The sequence below is a fragment of the Castor canadensis genome, chromosome 15 (assembly GCF_047511655.1).
Source record: "Castor canadensis chromosome 15, mCasCan1.hap1v2, whole genome shotgun sequence".
Taxonomy (NCBI): Eukaryota; Metazoa; Chordata; class Mammalia; order Rodentia; family Castoridae; genus Castor; species Castor canadensis.
The window spans coordinates 18889183-18911682 of record NC_133400.1 but is presented as its reverse complement, the minus strand read 5'-3'; the positions used below and the strand labels follow the sequence as shown (position 1 = coordinate 18911682).

Genomic DNA, 22500 nt, shown 5'->3' with positions numbered 1-22500 from the left:
GAGGTTGAATCTTAGTGAGGTTTTGATTTGCATTTCCTTTATGGCCAGAGATGGTGAGCATTTTTTCATGTGTTTTTTGGCCACTTGAATTTCTTCTTTTGAAAAAGCTCTATTTAGTTTAGTTGCCCATTTCTTAATTGGTTCATTGATTTTAGGGGATTTTTAGTTTCTTAAGTTCCCTGTATATTCTGGTTATCAGTCCCTTGTCTGATGTGTAGCTGGCAAATATTTTCTCCCACTCTGCGGGTGGTCTTTTCAGTTTAGAGACCATTTCTTTTGTCGTGCAGAAGCTTTTTAATTTTATGAAGTCCCATTTATTTATCCTCTTAGTTGCTGGGCTGCTGGGGTTCTATTGAGGAAGTCTTTGCCTATACCTATTAGCTCCAGAGTGTTTCCTGCTCCTTCCTGTACTAACTTCAGAGTTTTGGGTCTGATATTTAGGTCCTTGATCCATTTTGAGTTGATATTAGTACAGGGTGATAGATATGGATCTAGTTTCAGTTTCTTGCAGACGGGTAACCACTTTTCCCAGCAACATTTGTTGAAGAGACTGTCTTTTCTCCATCATATATTTTTTGACAACTTTGTCAAAAATGAGGTGGGTATAATTGTGTGGCTTCATATCTGGGTCCTCTATTCTGTTCCACTGGTCTTCATGTCTGTTTTTGTGCCAGTACCATGCTGTTTTTATTGCTATTGCTTTGTAATATAGTTTGAAGTCAGGTATTGTGATACCTCCTGCATTGTTCTTTTGACTGAGTATTGCCTTGGCTATTCATGGTCTTTTGTGTTTCCAAATGAACTTTAGGGTAGATTTTTCAATCTCTATGGTGAAAGTCATTGGGATTTTGATGGGAATTACATTAAACATATAGATTGCTTTCTGTAGTTATAGCCATTTTTACTATGATGATTCTACTGATCCATGAGCCCGGAGATCTTTCCATCTTCTGTAGTCTTCCTTGATCTCTTTCTTCAGGTGTTTGTAATTCTCTTTCACACAGCTAGTTTTGTGGGGTTTTTTTTGGTTTTGGCAGCACTGGGGCTTGAACTCAGGGTCTCACACTTGCTAGGTAGGTGCTGTACCACTTGAGCAACTCCACCACACACAGCTAATTCTTGACAGAGCTAGGATTCAAACCCAGGCTGCCTGACTCAGAACCCCATCACTAAGCCTGCTGCTGAGATAGAAACTTGTGGAACACATTACCAGCTCCCAAGCTTGTTATAATCCATAAGTGTAGCATCCCTTCTTCCCCATCCGCTCTGTTGTGTGGGGGTGAGGCTGTTGTCAACATGTTTTTGTGTATTTTGGACAGTCTCTCAGACTCGGTCAAAGGATGCACAGTTTTAAGGCTCTTGCTCCATATCATTTGATAACTTTAGGAGAGGTTGCATCACTCACACACTTGCCATCAGATAAAGACTATTTTGCCATCAGGAAGGGCCTAATGGAGAGGACACTGATGTGCCATTAAAGACCCCCAGTTACAGCAAACATAGAATCTCCAAAGTCACATCAGCACATGAGGATCTTCTAGAAAATGACCTGAGAACTGAATGCATAATTCCTGGGCCCCTGGCCATTCAAGACTGGAAAAGGAATTAGAGAGTTTGGCTGGGGAAGAGTTGGGGGGAGGATTTTTGTTGGAGGGAGCTGCTGAATCCTCACCACACTTCCTTCCGCTCAAGTCCATGGGCATTTTTCTCATGAGACCATGGGGAGGACAAGTGATGCTGCCCACTTTGGGAAGGTACAGTCAACCAGAGCCTGGTGCCACCCACACAGATGCCCTAGCCTGCCATTGTGGGTGGGGAGGGGGCTGTAGTCAGTGGGCCACACACACCAGGCTGAAGGACTGCCTGTTTTGACTTTGTAGGTTCCATCCCTGGTCTTCCTTACAGAGATCTAGAGCCCAGGCAGCAGGGGTTGGACAGTGGACACCATGTTCCTTGAGATTGAAGAAGGATCACAGGGCATTTCTAAGAACTCACAGAACTGGCCTTGTGCTTCAAACCCCTCACACACACCCAGCAGGCCTACGGAACAGGACTCCAGGGTTCAGTAAGAACCTCTCCACTGCCTTCTACCCTCCCAGCACAGCAGCCCCCAGACTCCTATTTCCCAAAAGTGGGCCAGACTAGGTGTAGGATCACACCTGCAATCCTAGCTACTTGGGAAGCTGAGATCAAGAGGATCATGGTTCAAGGCCAGCCTGGGCAAATAGTTCATGAGACCCCACCATCTCCAAATAACCAGGGAAAAATTTACTGGAGGCGTGGCTCAAACAGTAGAGTGCCTGCTTTCCAAGTGTGAAGCCCTGAGTTCAAACTCCAGTCCCACACAAAGAAACAAAAAAAGGTGGGCCAGGACCCCAGGCTTTGTTGGAGGCTGGGAAGAAAGCATCCTCATCTTTGAATTGAAGATGAATGTGTAACTAGAGTTCTAGGCCAGAGGCCAGCCTCAGGAGTTTCCAACATGTTAAATCTGGATACTTGCACCAATACACCAAATAAAGAGATGCGCAGTGGTGAAGGGCAGAGATAGGTTTATTAATGAGGCACAGGCACACCTTAGGAAGAAGCAAAGTAAGCACTTCAGCCCACTTTGGGGTACTGATATGAGGAAGAATTGGGGCAGAGGGAAAAGATACTTTGTCCTAGACAAAGTATGACCTGGTTGATCATTATTTCAGTTCTGGTTCTGCATGGAGTTCTAGAGAAGTTGTCATAGCTGTCACCACTCGAGGGGAGCACTCTGGTTCTCAAGAGATGATTCCTGCTGCTCCAGGGTGCAGCCTCCTCATTGTAGGTCATTGTCCTCATTTGGTGAATGGTCTCTCCTGAAAGGCTGGGGGTGGGGATAGTTTTGGTTCCTTGTCATAAAGATGTTCATTGGTCAGTCCTGTCTTTCTGGAACCCAAGGAGAGAGACTTAAAGCAACAGACTATATGAGCAAAATGGAGGCCGGAATGCCAAGCTTTTCTCCAGCTTATAGTGAACATGTGGGCCAGGTGAGGAGTCAGTGTTTCTTAGCAAAAGCAGTTTTATATACTTTTTATAGAATTGCTTCTTTCCTTTCACCACCAGATTTGCCTGTGAAGCTCCAAATTTCAGGCAGGATCTTCCTTTACCGGGCCAACCCCTCCTCACCCTTTACTTAGATTAGGTCTTTTCTAGAGATCCTTCCTTTCAGTCCCCTCCCTGGGCTCACGGATGACCCTCTGGACCCCTCTTCATGGTTGCTTCCTGGTACCTGTGAGGGCAATCACCACAATAACTACCTGTTCCTGGCACAGAGCCTACTGCTCTGTGGTGAGCCTGACTGAGAATTGGGGCAGGGGAGGCCTGTGGAAGAGGCTGAACGAAGACGAGGAGAACTGGGAGGCCCAAGACTCTTAAATTCACAGAGAAGAAACCTGGGAGCTTAGGAGCCTAAGGACTCAGTGTTCTGCTCCAGTCTTAGCATCTACTGTGTGCTTGGAGCTTGACTTGCACTAGCCCAACATTAAGCCATTGCCAAGTGAGCAAACTGGGCAAGGATTGCAGGCAGGCCAGTTGGGTTGAAGAGCCAAGACTATCTAGTGTCATCTGTCACCCCAAGGCAGAGACAAGACTGTGGGCTGGTCAGCAGCTGGGCATACTCCTCCAGTCCCAGCACCTGCTGATGGGGACAGAGAAGATAAAAGCGGGACACTGTGGTCACAACTACCATCTAACACTCTCAGTGTTGATATCACTCCAGTCTGTGGCAGAAGGTGGCCAGAGCATGAGGTGGATTCTACACTTGAGCCTCACCCTGTGGCTCGCACTGCAGGCAACACTGGGTAAGACCCTCAAACCTTCCTGACAGTGTCAGGCTCCAGCTCAGCCTCACCTGGAACAGTGGGACAGGGGCACATAGACAAGGTCTGAGTTGATGGAGGGTGGCACTTCAGGGCACTAATTCACTGCCAGCTGGAAGTCTGAACAAATCCACTGACCTCTCTGAGCCCAAGGTCTGCTCTGCAAAGCCGGGAAGGAGTACATCTCCTGCCTCCCAGGACCAGTGAGAGGACCTGAAAACATGGCATAACCATGTCCTTCCTTCTTTCCCTCCTTCCTGCCTTCCTGCTTCTGCCTCCCTCTCCCCTACATGGACCTCTGTACCACCTGAGCCTTTCTTGGGCTGGTAGAATGGCTCAAGTGGTAGAACACCTGCTTAGCAAGCATAAAACCCAGAGTTCAAATCTCAGTACTGCAAAAAAAAAAAAAAAAGAAGAAGAAAGAAACCTGTGCCTTTCTCCCCAATGATGTCTATCTCTTTAAAATTAGTACTATACTTTTTGAAAATAATACAGCAGAGCCAAGCAAGGTGGTTCATGCCTATAATCCCAGCTACTCAAGAGGCAGAGGTAGAAGGATCAGAGTCTGAGGCCATTTGGAGCAAAATCGTGGGACCTGTCTGAAAAACTGAAAACAAAACAGATCTGGGGGCATGGCTCAGGTGGTAGAGTGCCTGACTAATAAGCTCAAGGGCTTGAGTTTAAACCTCAGTTCTCCCTCCAAAAAACCAATATAGAACATTAACAAAAGCTTATTGAGGGCTAAGATATATACAAGATGCACATATCTCACTATACAATTAAATATTATATTACATTATACTATATTATAATGTTACATTAATGTAACTACCATTGAGATCAAGATCTAGAACATTCCCATCATCCCATGTACCACTTTCCAGTCAATAGCTTCAAAGTTACTACTATTCTGAACTGTATTGTAAATTAGTTTTGCCTATATGAATACGTTTTTTTTTTAATTTGAGGAAAGCTTTGCTAACACTGCTTTTAGCATTTTGCAGCATTTTTTTCTTTTTTAAAAATTTTTATTAGGATATATTCATTGTACAGGGGGGATTCATAGTGAAAATTCCAGTTAGGCTTATATTGTACATTAGTTACATCACCCCCATCAACTCTCCCCCTCACCCTCCTCCTCACCCCATGCAGCATTTTCTTTTGTCTTTTTGTGGTATCATTATACATAGCTGTGATGTTACCATGTATATAATTTTATAATCTGCTCTTCATTTAAATTCTTTTTTTTGGCTTGAGCACGGGGAAGGCCTCATGCTCTACCACTTGAGCTGCTCAGCCAGCCCTTTTTGTGTTGGATATTTTCAAGAAAAGGTCTTGTGAACTATTTGCCCAGGCTGGTTTCAAACAGTGATCCTCCTGATATCTGCCTTCTGAGTAGCTAAGATTACAGGTGTGAGCCATTGGTGCCCAGCCACTTAAATTCTTATTTTAGGCAGTTTGTATGATTGTATGGTTATATTTACTTTGCTTGGTCTCAGATATAAGTGCTATTTCCATTGTCCACTCAGGTTCAAGGTCCAGCAGCATCTTTGTTTCTGGCTGTTTCATACAGGAAAGACACAGAAGTAAAATTACTGAATCAAAGCATGTGAACATTGTGTGGCTTTTTGTATATTTTGCCAATTTATTGTCCCAAGGCATTGTATCAATTTATCCTCCACCAACAGCATGAATGTCCTTTGCACTGTATCTTCACCAGAATTGGATGCCCTCATTTTTAAGTTTTCCAGGTGGCAGCGGTAACTCCAGGCTTTCCTTAGCACTTTATGGCTGCTGGTGAAGTGGAACACCGTCTCCCGTTAGTGTTTCCTTCCATGATGCCTCTGGGTGGCAGAGCTGGGATCAGGACCCACCCAGAGCAACTCTAGTTCAGGAGTCTAGAACCACCTGGTGAGGCGCCCCTCAGAGGCTGCAGAGACAAACAGCATGGGTTATAGCAGTTTGGAGATACTCCAGGTAGGACCTTGGGCAAATTAACACTTCTTTGAGCTTCTATTTCCACATTTATGTAGAATGATTTGCCCTAGTAAGTTTTGCAAAAGGGGAGGGAAGATAATATAAAACCAGGCTAAAATTAGGAATCCATAAATCATAGCTGTTGGCTATTCTGTCATGAGTGGCCCCTACATTTAGGACAAATCTGGGTAAAATGATAGAGCAGAGCATCCTGGCTCTGTCTATAAGAACACAGGGTGGTCAATGCCCCTCTCTGGGCCTTCAGGACTCCCCCTCCTTCTCCCAGGGCAAGTGAAAAGCCCACATGATGGGGCTTTATAAAGTGCAAAGGGCTGCACACACACAGGAGGCTTGAGATGGTCCCTTGTCCCACTGACCTGCCTCCATGACCAAAGTGCCAGCATTTCAGTCACTCCTCTCTACCCAGATGTTGCTTATGAAAGACCTAGGAAGACTTGGGCACGTCTTCCTGGGAAGGAAGATATTTTAGGCCACCTGCAGCTGGGATTGTGAGAGTGTGCTCTATCACACCAATTTCATTTCAAATGCTGTTCCAAAAGCCAGTGGCAAGTCAAGTGTGTGCGCCTGTAATTGGAGCTAGTGGGGAGACCAAGGAGGAAGGATTGTGAGGTGGAGGCCTGGAACTCACAGAGCAAGTAGGAAGACCCAGTATCATAAAAAAAAAAATCTCCTAGAGAGATTTGCAATCTTGCACGTGGGTCCTGGGAATCAATTTTAACAAAGATCTTCAAATGGTACTGATACCCAACCAGGTTCAATAATTACTTGGATCATGTTTGTGTTCTGTCACTTTGCAGAATGAGCTCCAAAGGACAAGTGCGCAGAACAATTATGGTTTGTTTGCTTGCTTGCTTGTTTTGAGTGGTACTGGGGTTTGAACTCAGGGCCTCAGACTTGCTAGGCAGGCACTCTACCAGTTGAGCCACTCTTCTAGCCCTTTTTTGTGACGGGTGTTTTCAAGATAGGATCTTGCAAACTATTTGCCCTGGCTATCTTTGAATCTCGAGCCTCCTGATTTCTGCCTCCCGAGTAGCTAGGATTACAGGCATGTATCATCAGCACCCTGCTTATTTATTTGTTTGTTGAAATAGGGTCTCACTATGTAGTCCAGGCTGGCCTTGAACTCTAATCCTCCTGTCTCAGTTTCCTGAGTGCTGAGGTTACAGGCATGTGACATCTACAGCTAAAAATTCTGGGGTTTTAAAATTTTTTATTAGTATACATTAATTTACAAAGGAATTTCATTATGATATTTACATGCATGTATATAATATACTTTGATCAAATTCACCCTATCTATATTACACTTTTGTAGGCCCCCTTCCTTTCTCACCTACCTTAGTAGCTTTTAGTAGGTTTCATTATATTTTCCTACATATACAATGTACTTCTATCATATTCCTCCTTCTGCTGCAATCATGTCATATTATTTTCTTAGGTCTAGATGCCACATGTGAGCAAAAACATTCTATATTTGTCTTTCTGAGCACAATTTGATAAGGAAGGAGGGGGGAAAATGAAGAAGGGCACTTCAGGAAAGGACAATGGATATGAGGCCTCACCAACTCTTGGCAGTAATAGTGGGGCAGGATGAGAGCCTAGAAGAGGAGGATGTACCCATAAGCAGAGAGCTGGATCCAACTTGGTCTATTTCATAGCTATTCCAAGAGTTATGGTGTACTTGTGCCATGTATATGTAAGCGTGTGTGTGTGCACACAGTATGTGATAAGTGAATTTATGCTAAGTATGGATGCCTGATAACCTATATATAACTTACATCTGTGCATATGTATGTATGTGTGTGCATTTGACTATTGTATTGCTGCATGTTTCTTTGCAGTTGAGCTGTGCTCATGTACATCTGTGTATGTACAAATTTGCACATATGAATTTTTTTTGGTGGTACTGGGGCTTGAACTCAGGGCCTATACCTTGAGCACTCCACCAGCCCTTTTATGTGATGGGTTTTTTCGAGGTAGGATCTCACAAACTATTTGCCTGTGCTGGCTTTGAACCAGGATCCTCCTGATCTATCTCTGCCTCCTGAGTAGCTAGGATTACAGGAGTGAGCCACAGGCACCTGGCTCTTATGAATATTTTTGTTGTTCTTTCTGTTTTCTGAGATAGTGTCTTTCTATGTAACCTAGACTGACCTCAAACTTGTAATCCTCCTGCTTCAGCCTCCTGAGTGCTAGGATTATGGGATGTGCCACCACCTCCAGCATACAAGTGAGGTTAGTGTGTATATGAGCAAGTGTGTGGGGGGGGGGGGTGATTCCTTTCCAGAAATAAGTCAGGCAAATGTTAGCAACAAGAAAAGAGATGCAGGGCTGGCAGAGTAGCTCAACCATAGAGCACCTGCCTAGTGAGTATGAGGCCCTGAGTTCAAACCCCAGTACTAGCTGGGCACTGGTGGCTCATGCCTATAATACTAGCTATTCTGAAGGCAGAGATCAGGAGGATCATGGTTCAAAGCCAGCCTGGAAAAAATAGTTCAAGAGAACCTCAAAAAAACAAAACAAAAAAGGGCTGGTGGAGTCACTCAAGGTGTAGGCCCTGAATTCAAATCCCAGTAATGAAAAAAAAGTACTGAAAAAAAGAAAAAAGAGGTGCACCAGATAAACAGAAATCAAAGTAACACACATACTGACATTAAATGACACAAAGAGTTCACATAACAGACATGAATTTTTATGTACAAACCAACATGGTTTTGAAATCTTAAAAAATGAAAGAAAACATCTGACAGAACCACAAGTGGACAGATACACAATTGTTAGGAAAAACTTCAAGCTTTATGACTGTCAAGAAAAGCAGCAACTGGGCAGGCAAAGTGGCCTATACCTGTAATTCCAGCACTCAGGAGGTTGAGGCAGAAAATCTGCAGTTCAAGGCCATTTTGGGCCACATAACAAGATCAAGAGAAAGAGAGAGAGGGGGAGATAAAGAAGAGAAAGAAAAGAAGAAAAGAAAACTAGCAAATGGTCCCCACTGCAGTTGGGACAGTCCTATCTGTCACTAAAGTTGGTGATAGAGTGGCTCAGCTAGGGTGGCCCTTCTCTCTTCTCTTCTTAGGTACTTTGCACATCAAGGAGCCTCTAGTGGTCACCAAATATGGGACTCTCCAAGGAAAGCAGTTGCATGTGGGGAAGACGCCCATCCATGTCTTCCTAGGAGTCCCCTTCTCCAGACCTCCTGTGGGTGCCCGCAGGTTTGCTCCTCCTGAGCCCTTGCAGCCCTGGACAGGAATCAGAGATGCCACCACCTACCCACCTGCGTAAGAGCCAGAGGAATATGAGCTGGGAAGTGGATAGACCTGAGGGGGGCAGTGGACTTATGCTTGCCTCTGGGTGAGGCTTTGAATAACTCGCTGAGAAGAACATACTGTGTGTCCACAGGCAGTCCTGGGTCCCATTCTGAGGCTCAGTTTCCAAATATATATGATGAGGTGATTGGCCCAAATACTATTCAGGCAATAGGGAAGTGGTCACTGGATGTGGTCCAGGACCTGCAGGGGAGGTGAGTTTTCTAAAGGTGTCTGAGGAGCTGAGCTTATGCACACCCCACTCCCCTGAGTGAGCCCTGAGTTCTCTTGGGACTTGAGCCATCAAACAAATCCACAAGACTGCCAGCCCTTGCCTGCAGAGGGTGCTCCAAGATAAAGAACACATAGGCTCAGTTTCAGTTTCAGTTTTGAAGTCTCAGTGTCTTATAGCCAGCCACCTCCAGCAGGATTTAAGCCCTGAGTCATACAGCAAGACTGGGACAATGATTGCCCTCTAAAGCAATGGGCTTGGAAGTTTACCCAGAACAAATATATTTATTCAGATCATTGAGTAATCCACTGTCCAGAACATTCTGTGGCAATCATTAACAATGTGCAGCATCAGTTGGTTAAACCACAGGGCTTAGAAAAATGTCTATTGTGAGAACCTGGGTGTCAGCTGATATTTTTTTAAAAATCTACAACTTAGATGTCTAGTTGTTAAGAAGAGCTCCACTGGTAAAATATGATCAACTATTGAGCTGGGGTATAGTTCAGTGGTATAGTAGTAACATACATGCTTAGCATGTATGAGACCTGGATTCGATTCACAGCATTGAAATAAAAAAAGAAAGAAAAGATGGGCTGGTGGGGTGGCTCAAGTGGGAGAGTGCCTGAGTAGCAAGCACATGACCCCAAGTTCAAACCCCAGTATCATAAAAAAAAATTATCAACTCTTACCAGAATACCAGGATGTTAATTAAAACACTGGCTGTTATGGAGCAAATCCTTGGCATTCTGAATATTCTGTGACTATTATTTGGAGCCTCTAGCTCCAGTGACAGAACATGGGGTGATCATTGTTAGACTCCTGAAGACTGGGTTTACAGGTTAATGTTTCCATTGCATAGAAATCTGGGTGTCAGTTGTTGTAACAACAGCCATAAGCTATCAGACAAAGGCTGTTTAGAACACTGACAGAGAGGTGTAAGATTTTGTGGATTGCTTAGAACAAACAGCCTATGGAGTGGTGGTTAAGGGGGAGCAGGGAGAGGGGAGGCTGTTGCAAAAATGGTGGCTTCCACCAGTGTAGTTACAGGAAAGGCAGGAGGAATCAGTCAGATTCTAGACTGATCTCAGAGGTAAAGTTGATGCGATTTACTGGAGAATTGGATGTGAGTCACAAGTGAAGAAATTCTTCAGAACCATGGATAATGACTACTTTTTGGCCAGAGCAATTAAGAAAATAGGGCTACTACTTCCCAAAATGGGAAAGACTAGGGAAAGAGCAAGTTTGGGCAAAACAAGAGCTCATTTGGCTTCTGGGTGTGGTGGCACATACTTGTAATCCTAGCACTCAGGAAGGCCAGTCTGGGCTACATGGCAAGACAGTGGAGAGAGAGAGAGAGAGAGAGAGAGAACGAACCAAGGGTTGAGGCCTGAGAGAGAACCAATCATTAAGGCCTGAGCACTTACTTAGACCTGAGAGGAGGAGCCACCAAGGAGGTAGCAGGAAAATTGGGGGAGCAGGGAGTTATAGAAACCTAGACAGGGAATGCTGTTCAAGAATGGAGGGGAATATGGTCAACCACATTGAGGGCTGCCAGGGCAAATAAGGCAATAACAAGAATTTAGCAAGATGTAAGTCACTGGTGACCATGACAGGAGTGGCTTGGGTGGTAGGATGGAGACAGAAGCCTCAGCTGTTCATAACCCCAGTTCTTGGCTATAACAGCCTTGGCTTTCCTGGTGAGAGGCTGATGTGGTTTGTTGGACACCACACCACCTTAACACCAACATTACTGATGCCAAGAAATCAAGCAAGGAACTCAGGATATTGATCAGAGGTGGAGAGCTTGCCTAGCATGCCCAAGGTCCCGAGTGTGATCCCCATCACAAAAAAAAAAAAAAGAAAGAAAGGTCAACCAAAGAAGCCCAAAGATGCTCTGTAGTGATAAAGATGTCTGTCTGCTGGTGACCTTAGAGAAGCTGGCTAGAGGGAAGGGAAGATAACCAGTTGAAAAGATGTGCCTAAGGGAAAGAGAGCTAGGATAGTTGCTGGGGAAGCTGGGTAGGAGAAGATAGTTTTGGGTAAGGCAGACTGAAGAGTTGGTGGGAAGGACTGTTGAAAGGGGTTATCTGACTCTCAGATGAATTCATGGCCACTTCAGGGATTGCTTGGTCACCTGAGGAGAAAACCAGTCAACTGAAATAATTAACCAACACTACAGTCAGGAGCGAACAGAGCTTTGGGGGACACAGAAAGGGAAGTGCCCCACAGAGGGGACACCACTTGAGCCGGCCTTAAATTTGAGTAGGAGTTTGCTGGGCAGGGCAGAAGGCATTAGGCAGAGGGACAGAGACACAGGGGCTTGGAGGTGGGAGGCAAGCATCTATATGTATCTGGAGCAAAAGGAACCTGGAAAGGAGATGGCTAGATGAAAGGAGGGCCTGGATCAGTTTGGGCACACCTAACTTTGTCTGAGGGCAGTGAGTTGCCAGGGAAGGTTTTAAGAAAGGGAACGAGATAGTCAGATTTTTTTTTTTTTTTTACCACTCCCTGTGGCCAGAGTGTGGAAAATGAACTGAAGAAGGAAAGTGAAAAGGCTGGGTCAGTGTCCAGGCCAGAGACACGATGGACTTTCACAGTGTGTTACAGAGCTGTTTGGGAGGTAGAAGGGAGGCTGAGGGGAGAGTGGAACATGAAAGACAGGGAAGTGCCCCAGGGAAGCACCGACAGTCTCCAACAAGAGCAGAGGACCATGTCCCAGGCAGACCTCAAGTAGGGAGAGGCAAGACGCAAAACAGAGGGATGGGTCCTGCCTCCCAATCCTGGACCCCAGAGCTAGTGGAGGCCTCTGGGACACGTGGAGCATGTATACACACAGACACATTAAGAAACTGGATTTTGCTTTGGGTTCTCTTCCCTCATTGACAACTCGGGGTTGAAACCATTCTCCCCACTGCCACTGTTGAGTCCAAACTCACACCGTGCCCGCAGGTGCCTTCAAGAGTTCTGGGGTCAGGTAACCTCCATTTACTTAAACTCGTGGAAACAGTACAAGTGGCTGCGCTTCAGTGAGGACTGCCTGTACCTGAACGTGTACGCGCCAATACGCGCTGGTGGGGACCCTCTGCTGCCGGTGAGTACTTTGTCTTCCATTATTTGCCGTCTCATTCTGTCACCCCACTGCCCAGCTCAGGCCTCGGCGATCTTCCTTTTCCAGGTGATGGTCTGGTTTCCGGGAGGCGCCTTCCTCATCGGCGCCGCTTCCACCTACGACGGCTCGGAGTTGTCTGCCCACGAGAAAGTGGTGATAGTGGTTCTGCAGCACAGACTCGGCATCTTTGGCTTCCTAAGGTGGGCGGGACCAAGGGCGGAGTCTCCTTGGCTTTGGATGGAGGAGGCGGAGACTGGTGGAAGGGGCGTGGCGTGGGCCAAAAGAAGAGGGTGGCAGGGGCGGGGCCTGATGCTTAGTGGAGGAGATCAATGCTCAATACATCTCAGTAGGGTGAGCCTAACTCTTAAGGAAACGGTGTGGTTCCCAAGACTGGGTCTTAGAAAGGTAAGTCAAGGTGGATTGGGAACCCTCTGCATCCCGCCATCAAGTTTGGGACACTGATAATGAACCCTGCGTGCCTAGCACCGGCGACAGCCAGGCCCGCGGAAACTGGGGGATGCTGGACCAGGTGGCGGCTCTGCGCTGGGTGCAGGAGAACATTGAAGCCTTTGGTGGAGACCCGAACAGCGTGACCCTGTTTGGCCAGTCGTCGGGGGCTATGTGTGTCTCGGGACTGGTGAGTGTGATGCCCAGATGGACCAGCACAAACACATGTTCCCACAACTGAATCCTTCACTGAACAGGCAGATTTGTGTGTACATTAACATTCCTGACAGAAGACCTATCCTCACCCATCCAAAAATACCGCTCCTGCCAAGTAGAGCCACTGCGCAGACCAGAGGCAGGAAGGCAGGACTCTGGCTCCCTCGCAATTGATCACCTTCCTTAACTCCCTTCAGGCTGTTCAGCAACGGCCAGACGTGTTCATTTTATGGGTGCCCTGTTCCCCACCTCTACAGATGATGTCACCCCTAGCCCGGGGTCTCTTCCATAAGGCCATTTCCCAGAGTGGCACCGCATTACTCAAAGTCTTCATCACTCATGATCCACAGAAAGTGGCCAAGGTGGGTATCTCTCCTCCCCCAGGACTCAGCAAGAGAGGGCAGGATGGAGGCATCCCTGAGCCCCTCTTCTCTCTACAGAAGGTTGCTCACCTGGCTGGCTGCAACCACAACAGCACAAGGATCATGGTAGACTGTATGAGGGATCTATCAGGGGCCCAGGTGATGCGTGTGTCTAAGCGAATGGTAGGTAGAACATTCCAGTTGCTTGACCTGACTGCCTGCAGGCTGCAGCCATCCCCATAGACTTCCCCCAGGGAACCTGCCTTAAGAGGATATTGGGGAGACTTTTTTAAAAAGCTCCAATCTCCTCCTGTCTCTCACAGAGCTTCTTCCACCTGAACTCCCAGAAAGAACCGCAAGAGGTGAGCAATTTCAGTATTTATTGAACACTTATTGTGTACCAGGCACTCTTAAGGAACTGTTCAGGCCAAAATCTCTTCCCTAATGGAACTGAGAGAGAGAATGGAGAGAGCCCTATAAATAAATTATTCACCTCCTTAGGTTATAAGTGAATATCAACAAATGAAGAAGGTAAGGGGGGGTCAGGCATGGTGGGAAGGATAGTTTGTTTTTTGGGTTTTTGGTTTGTTTTTTTTTTGGTACTGGGGTTTGAACTCAGAGCCTCATGCTTGCTAGGCTGCTGCTGTGCCACTTGATCCACTTTATCAACCCTTTTTTCCCTTTTTTGTGTTAAGTATTTTCAAGATAGGATCTCTTGAACTACCTGCATGGGTTGATTTTGAACCGTGATCCTCCTGATCTTTGCCTCTAACTAGGACTACAGGCATGAGCCATCAGTGCCTGGCTGGAGAGATAGAATTTTAAGTAGAAAGGATAGTGAAGGCTTCATTAAAGTGATATTTTGCAGATTTTCAAGAGATAAGAGAGTGAGCTATATAAATACCTAGAGAAAACCATCCTAAGTCTGAATAGCCTGGCCCTATCTGTCCTGTTCTGCTCCCACATTCACCTTCCCAGGGGTTCCCATGACCAGTCCCCATTTTTCCCCACAAAGAGCCTAGCTAATGCAGCCCCCAGAGGAGAACCTGTTAAGCTGTACACTCAAGGTTAAGGGCACCCCAGAGGATATGTAGGATAACTGGCTGGAAATGGTCTTACAGATTACGTGGTTCCTGAGCCCAGTGGTGGATGGTGTGGTGTTCCCTGATGACCCTGTGACACTCCTGACCAGGCGGCAGGTTTCACCTGTGCCCTACCTTCTAGGTGTCAACAGTCTGGAATTCAGTTGGGTCTTGCCTTATGTAAGTAAGTGGGAAGTGTGCTTATCACAGTGGGGTAGAAGAGGGTCCCTCTTGGGCAATGCAGGTCAGATCCCAGAAGCCTCTCTGAGAATGCACAAGTGCTTGCATTCTCTGTGCAGAGAGAGGAGACCAGGAATGATGGAGGGGAACAGGAAGAAGTGTAGCCTCTTGGGGTCCTGGGAGCCCTAAAACCCTTAGATCATATTTTAAATGGGTTATAACATCCATCTTTGAACCTCCAGGCAACTATAAATCCTAGGGCCCTCCTTTACTTCTGGGTCAGGGAGCTGCCCCTGCTCAGAATGGGCCCTCCTAGCCCATTCTTCAGCTCTATACCAAGTGACAGTGATAGACAGAAGGGCAGGACAGGGTCACGGGCCTTTCCTGGATCATGTGTTCTGTCTGAGAATTCTCCATTTAGATGGGCAAGACCTCAGGTCTAACCCACACCTGGGACCTTGTCTTGTGAGCAGCTCATGAAGTTCCCGAAAAATAAACGTGTAATGAAAAAAGAAGTCCTTACCAGGCTGCTGTGGAGTACCAGCGTGTTCTTGGTGAGGGGCCAGGCTGGCAGGGGTGCTCAGTTTGAACAGGATGTATACCCCCACACACTCTTTTTTTAACCTAGTATCTTCTGAGCCCCCTTGGAGACCCTTTTGGAGGGCCCCAAAGGGGTTTGACATGGGATCAGATGGCTGCTAATGGGCAGGGTCCTCAAGGCAACCTCAGGGTCATGGGAGGCAGCTCTCATGCAGCAAAAACAGGGTTAAGAATCTGCTGAACTCAAATGCTCCCCTTTCCCAAAATTCCTGGGGAACTGAAGTCCAAGTCACTGGTGTGCCCACCCCAGGTGGTATAGCAGGCCTCAGAGTGGGTCTGGCCTCCTGGCCCAGAATATCACTAAGGAGCAGATCCCACTCCTGGTGGAGGAGTACCTGAGTGACATCGATATGCACGACTGGAGGATAGTCCGAAACCACATGATGGACCTGGCTGGAGATGGCACTTTCCTATACACCACACTGCAAACCGCCCGCTACCATCGGGGTATGGGGACTCCCCAAGAGTGACCACACTGGCCCCATGCACTCTCTAGCTGTGCTGCTTTCTGGTGCTTACCAACTGCTCCCCCTGCCCTCTCTGCACTTCTGGGCTGGTACAGGATTCCAAAATGCCACAAAAGAGGCAGTGAGAGGACAGGATGTGTAGCTCAAGTGGTAGAGCATCTGCTTTGCAAGCCTGAAGGCATGAGTTCGAACCCCAGTCCTACCAAAACAAAATGAAACAAAAACGGAAAGGAGGCAGCAAGAGAGCCTGCTGTGGTGACCCATGTCTATAATCCCAGCACTTGGGAAGCTGAGACAGGAGGATCAAGAGTTCCTGGCCAGCCTGAAATACACAACAAGACCCTGTCTCAAAACAATGACAACAACAACAAAAAGAGGTCCTAAGTCATCAACTATGCAAGAGGAAGGGTCAAGGGTAGGACCTCAACCAACGTAGAAGGAAAAGCTAGGGTGGCAGAGGAGGCTTCCTGGCTTAGAGAACAGGCTTAGGGATAACTTGAAAGTCTTGCCCAGACTGACCTGGGGTTTGGAAACATGTGGGTGAAGTCAAAGGTGGAACTAGAGAGGGAAGATACTGAAGACCCTTAAATGCCAGGCCAAGAACAGAAAATTCAGAAGAGGGAAAAAAAGTTTCCATGATCCATGCCATAATCTCCGCCCCCCTCCCCGTAAATGAGGAATTGCATCTCAGAGAGGTTGAGTGATTTGCCTAGGAGCACACATCTAATTAATAGCACAGACAAGATTCAAATCAGTTCCCTGGACTCAAGCCAAAGCTCTTTTCTCTGCTTGCTGCAGGTTTCTCTGCTTGCTGCAGGTGGGTGGGACACATCGAGTGAATGGAAGCTCAGGTTGGGCTTTTCTTGCAGCCCTCTTCTATTTCTCTCTTCACAGATGCTGGTTTTCCTGTCTTCCTGTATGAGTTTGAGCGCCATGCTCCCTCTGGCATAATTATCAAACCTCGCACAGATGGGGCAGACCATGGGGACGAGATCCATTTCCTCTTTGGGAGCCCCTTCTCCAGAGGTGCTAATTTACTACCACACACACACACACCCCACACGCTGGGTGTCCAGTTTCCCCAGCTGTGTGTGCAGACCCCTCCTGCTGCTTTGGCAGGCCACAGAGAGCTAGTCCCTAGTCTGGGATGCATTACCAAGTGGAAGTCTACAGAGTGGGAGGTCAGCATCCCTGCTTTGTACCAAATGCCACATCCTGTTTTATTCCCAGGCCGGTCCACAGGCGAGGAGAAAGAACTCAGCCTCCGGATAATGAAATACTGGGCCAATTTTGCCCGCACAGGGTGAGTCTGGCCCTGACACATCTGGGCAGCACTAGACCCAAAGGCTGGAAGCTTCAGATGTTAGCCCCTGTGTGTCCCACAAGAACTGTACAGCCCACAGCCAGCCTGGCCGGAATGCCCTTCCCCCTCATCCTTTCCCAGCCAATCACAAGATCCCAAATGTCCCAAGACCCACACTCTTCACTTACTCAAGCATTTAACAATCACCCATGCTCCCTTGTATGTCCAGCCCCAGTCTGGAAGCTGGAAATTCAAGGTTGTTGCAGACATGTGCCCCATCCTCCGGCAACTCACTGTAAGAAGACAAAATTCCAGGCATAAAACAGAATCAGGCACAATGTGCTCGTACCAGCAGGAACACTGGGCACTGGGCCTTGGAGGGCACTGAGGTGTTTGATCCTGTCTGGGTAACAGAGAAAACTCCAGGAGGAGGTGGCATCTGAACTAAGCTTCTGATTATTTTCCTATCCCCACTTTTCCTCCCCCGTCTCCTATGACTCTAAAGGGATCTATTTCATATTTTATTTTTTATTTTAATTTAACTTATTTTATTGTGGGACCTGGGGGTTGAACTCAGGGATTTGCTCCTGCAAAGCAGACGTGTCTTTCTGAAATATCATCTGACAAGTCACTCGCCTGCTTAAAACCCTTTTGCAGCTCCTCTGTCCCCCGAGAATAAAGTCCCAAGCCCCTAATCCTGGCACAAAAGAATCTTTCCTTTGTCATTCTTTTTGCACATTCATCCTCTTCACACACACACTATTTTTTTACCCAAACCCCTCCTTGTGCCTCTTTCAAACTTTCAAAGCCCTGGCCTTCTGTACCTTTAAATCTTGTACATATTGTTCCCCCTGGAAACATATCCCCAGCCCATTCCACCCCCACTGCCATTCTCCTACCCTACTTCCCTTCCTCCCTTCTTTCTTTCTTGACAGGGTCTCACTATGCAACCCAGGCTGGCCTAGAACTCAGAATCCTCCTGCCTCAGCCTCTGGAATACTGTGATTATAGGCATGTGTATGTCACCACACCTGGGTCTCCTACTTTCTTAAAGATCTGCCTAAACATAGTTCCTACAAAGGCCTCTTGGACACTAACTCCCAAGGGAAAAGTAAATGAGGGAAGGATGAGAGGAGGAAGCTGGGTGAAGGGACATGAAAAGAACCCTCTCTTCATCCTCTTCTGGTACAGGAACCCCAATGATGGGAAGCTGGCCTACTGGCCACGCTTTGACAAGGACGAAAAGTACCTGCAGCTGGATTTTACCACGAGAGTGGGTGTGAAGCTCAAGGAAAAGAAGATGGCCTTCTGGGAGAGGCTGCACCAGCCTCAGAGTCCTGAGAAGCAGGAGCAGTCCTAAGAGTGGTAAAGCAGGAAGGAGCCAGAAGCACTTGCCCTACCACCTAGGCTCTCTGGGAGACTGGCGTTGGGCATGTTTGGGTTCAAGAGGCCTGTCCACCCAATCTCCCTAATACTTCTACACCACAGTTGGAGTGTAAGCCTGTTGTTTGGGACCCTGTGTCACCCAGTCCATCCTGACATCCCGTGGCACCCCCATGTCTCACTATCTAAATCAGGGTGGGCCAAGCTCTTTCATAGCTACACTGTGCCCACTCCCTTTTCTAAGTTCTCTAACCCCTTCTCTCCCTTCTCTAATTCCGCCTACCCTTTAAAATCCCTCCAGCCCCTTCTTACAGGAAGTTCACAACAGACCTCCCCTGCCACATTGGACCCCATTTGTCATTTACCATCCATCCTGCATAATCTTGTGCCTATTCACATTGGCCTTTAGGTGCTGGGCAGATTATTAGTACCATGGAGGAAAGCTTTTCATAGATCTTCTCCCCCACCCACACTCATTTTTCTCCAGACTCCTCCTCCAAGGCTGACTGCAGGGATAGTCCTCAATAAAGACAGGTGGACTTGATCCACAATTTGTCCATCTATAAACTGGTTAGATACTAGGTGCTGTGACTTATGCCTCTAATCCTCACTACACAAGAGGCAGAGATCAGGTGGACCTTGGTTTGAAGAAAGCTTGGGCAAATAATTTGCAAGACCCTATTTTAAAAATACCCAACACAAAAAAGGGCTGGTAGAGTGCCTACCGAGCAAGCATGAGGCCCTGAGTTCAAACCCCAGTAACACCAAAAAAAAAAAAAAAGATTTGGTGAAATGGACAGTGTCTCAATTTGAGTCTTGGGAGGAACACTGCATTGCTTCCTGCTCCTTCCTGAGTTGTGCTTGGTGGGGCCACTCCCAGTCAAGGGGAAGTGAGGTAAAGTTGCCTGGGCTTGCTTCTTCATTGTCTCAAGTGCACCCCAGGACATGAAGACAGCCACATCTCATGCTCACTGTCCATCTGTTTAGGTCTTGGTCCTATATCTTCACTCCTCACTCTCTGGTTTGTCTTAAAACCTAGCCCAGCATATCTCAGACTGTCCCAGAGTTTTTGTTTTGTTTTGTTGGTGGTAAAATGTACATAACCTGAAATTTACTATTTTAAGGGCTTTTTCTGTGGCACTGGGGATGAAATTCAGGGCCTTGAGCTTGCTAGGCAAGTGCTCTACCACTTGATTCACATCCCCAGCAGCTATAAGGGTTTTTTTTTTGATAGTGCTGGGGTTCAAAGTCATGCCCTTGTGCATGCTAGGCAAACACTACCACTGAGCTACGGTTCAAAGTCATGCCCTTGTGCATGCTAGGCAAACACTACCACTGAGCTACATCCCCAACCTTTAACCATTCTTAAATGTACAGTTCAAAGGCATTAAGTATTTTTACATTATTGTACAACCATCACCACTATCTCCAGAACTTTTCCATCTTTCTAAGTTGAAACTCTATACCCCTGTGGACCCTGGAATCCACTATTTTTTTATTTTATTTTTGGGGATTGAACTTAGGAACTCACAAATAATAAGAACATGCTCTTCCACTGAGTTATTGCTCCAGTCCATCTACTTTCTTTTTCTTTTTTGCCTTTTGGTGGGACTCAGGTTTGAAGTCAGGGCTTCGCAAATGCAAAGCAAGTGCTCTACTCTACCATTTGAACCCATGCCTCTAATCCATTTTGCTCTGGTCATTTTGGAGATGGGGATCTAGTGAGCTATTTGTCTGGGCTGACCTTGAACCACAAGCCTCCAGATCTTGGTCTCCATCTACTAGGATTTTAGGCCTGAGCCACTGGCACCCAGCCTCCATCTATTTTTTATCTCTGTGAATTTGGCATTTCCAGGTAATTCTTAGAGTAGAATCACACAATGTTTGTTCTTTTGTGTCTGGCTTATTTTCACTTAACATAATATCCTCAAGGGTCATCAGTGTTGTTAAATGTAATAGAATTTCATTCTTTTTTAAGGCCAAATAATATTCCACTGTATGGGCATACCACATTTCTTTATCCACTTATCCATTAATGGACATAGGGTTGTTTCCATCTTTTGGTTATTGACTAATGCAGTTACAAACACTGGTATGGTGTCCCCCAGGTTTTATATCCCAAACTACTATTTTGATTATGCCATTTATTCCTAGGGGTTCTGGAGTCTCTGGGGCCCCTAGAAGCTTCACAGACCTGTGGGATGAGGAATACCCAATCCTTTGTGCTTTAGCATCCAAGCCCCAAAAGCAAAAGGGTGGCCAGAGGAGGGGGAAGCACCTTTCAAGCAAACATTTATCCTCACAACAACCCTGTCATGCAAATATTATTATCCCCATTTTACAGATGAGGAGACTGAGGCACAGAGTCATAAAGGCCGTGCCCAAGGTCATAAGCTAGTGGTAGTAGAGCAGGAATCTGATCCAGGCCTGTCTGATTCACCCTTCTACCTCCATCCACATTTACAGCAATCTCTGAGGGAGAGTGGCCCACAAAAGAGGTGTGGCAGCTCCACTCTCAGGAGAGGCAGAGCCAGTAAGCAAGCAACCAAACAGCCATTTATCAGTAGAAGCCTGAGTGAGGGCTGGGACTCTACCCCCTGGAAGGTGGTTCTGGGGCAACCTGTGCAGAACTTAGCAGGGGCTCAGATCCAGCTGGACCTGATTCACCCTAGTGACTGCAGGAGGCTGAGCTCACTCTGTGGCCTATTGACACAGCCCCCAGACTGGTCCAGGTCTGCCTCTGAGGGTTCCTCATTTCTCCCCTGCCATGGCTTGAATATAGTTTGTCCTCTTGAAAGTCATGTTAGAATCTAAAGTCCACTTTGAGATCCAAAGTGGGTGGAAATTTCATCCACATATGGTATTTAGCTTTAGAAAGTGATTAAGATTAGATAAGGTCATTAGGTTGGAAACCCCATGATTGAATCCTAGTGGCTTATAAGAAGAGGAAGAGTAGACAGACACATATATAAACACATGTTCCCTTTCTTTTCTGTGCCACCCGAGGACTCTGCCAGTGAGAAAGACATCACTAGATGTGGCCTCTTGACCTTGAATCTCTATAATTCAGTCTGTGATATTGTGTTATAGGCAACAGAAAATTAATACATACATCCCTTAACAAATACATCCCCTGATTACTCTATTCAGGCTCCCCTAAGCTTCATCAACTAGGCCTAACTTTTGGTGTTTGTCTTGACATCATCCAATTTTAGCAAGAGCCTTGCCTATGAGTTTAACAGGAACCTACCAAGCCAGGCCCAGTGGCTCACACCTGTAATCCTAGCTACTCAGGAGGCAGAGATCAGGAGGATCGAGGTTCGAAGTTGGTCCAGGCAAAACAGTTCACGAGACCCTATCTAAAAAAAAAAAAAAAAATCACAAAAAAGGACTGAGCAGTGGCTCAAAGTGTAGGCCCTGAGTTCAAACCTCAGTACCAAAAAAAAAAAGAAAGAAAATACCCAACACACACACAAAGGGCTGGAGGTGTGGCTCAAGTAGTAGTAGTGTGTCTGCCTAGCAAGTATGAGGCCCTAAGTTCAAACCCCAGATCAGTCAAAACAAACCAAACAAAAAAGAACCTCCCATATTCCATATCTGATCACCCTCCATAACAAACAAGAGTCCCACACCATCCTCCCATGAGCACCTTCGCCTGTCTTCTGAAAGAATCCCGTTAGATGGGTTTAGCCAGAACCCTTGCCCCTTACCCCTGATGTTTCTTCTTAGTAAGAGTCTGTTCCCTGTTCCCACCCTACTCTTAGCTATAAATTCCTACTTCCCTATGCTGTGCTGGGAGTTGAGCCCAATCTCTCCCTCGCTGCAAAGCCCTATGCTATGCCTATTTTGATAGTCTTGAATAAAGTCTGCCTTCCTGAGCTTAAATAAGCTCATGAGAGATTTTCCTCTAACATCCCTCCTGGGGATCTCTCATGCAGGTCTGGGAAAGGGAACTTGTCCCCCAACCTGGA

At 46.6% G+C, this 22500-nt stretch overlaps 1 protein-coding gene across 5 annotated transcripts; it reads left to right on the top strand.

Annotated features, from left to right (window-relative positions):
• The first annotated feature begins 3677 nt into the window (after positions 1 to 3677).
• Ces4a (carboxylesterase 4A) lies at positions 3678 to 22405 on the top strand. Of its 5 annotated transcripts, XM_020175944.2 has the most exons (14): positions 3678 to 3827; positions 8920 to 9121; positions 12330 to 12471; positions 12556 to 12689; positions 12973 to 13126; positions 13410 to 13514; positions 13593 to 13697; positions 13838 to 13876; positions 14636 to 14776; positions 15250 to 15330; positions 15670 to 15823; positions 16738 to 16869; positions 17074 to 17146; positions 18338 to 22395. In XM_020175944.2, exons 1-14 carry the CDS (start codon positions 3770 to 3772, stop codon positions 18504 to 18506), a joined length of 1689 nt encoding a protein of 562 aa, XP_020031533.2. In that variant the 5' UTR covers positions 3678 to 3769; the 3' UTR covers positions 18507 to 22395. The 5 variants fall into 5 exon arrangements, with proteins under 5 accessions (XP_020031533.2, XP_073911977.1, XP_073911980.1 ...); XM_074055876.1 differs by having other exon boundaries at positions 12330 to 12689; positions 18338 to 22399; XM_074055879.1 differs by lacking the exons at positions 16738 to 16869; positions 17074 to 17146 and having other exon boundaries at positions 18338 to 22403.
• Positions 22406 to 22500: the final 95 nt, after the last annotated feature.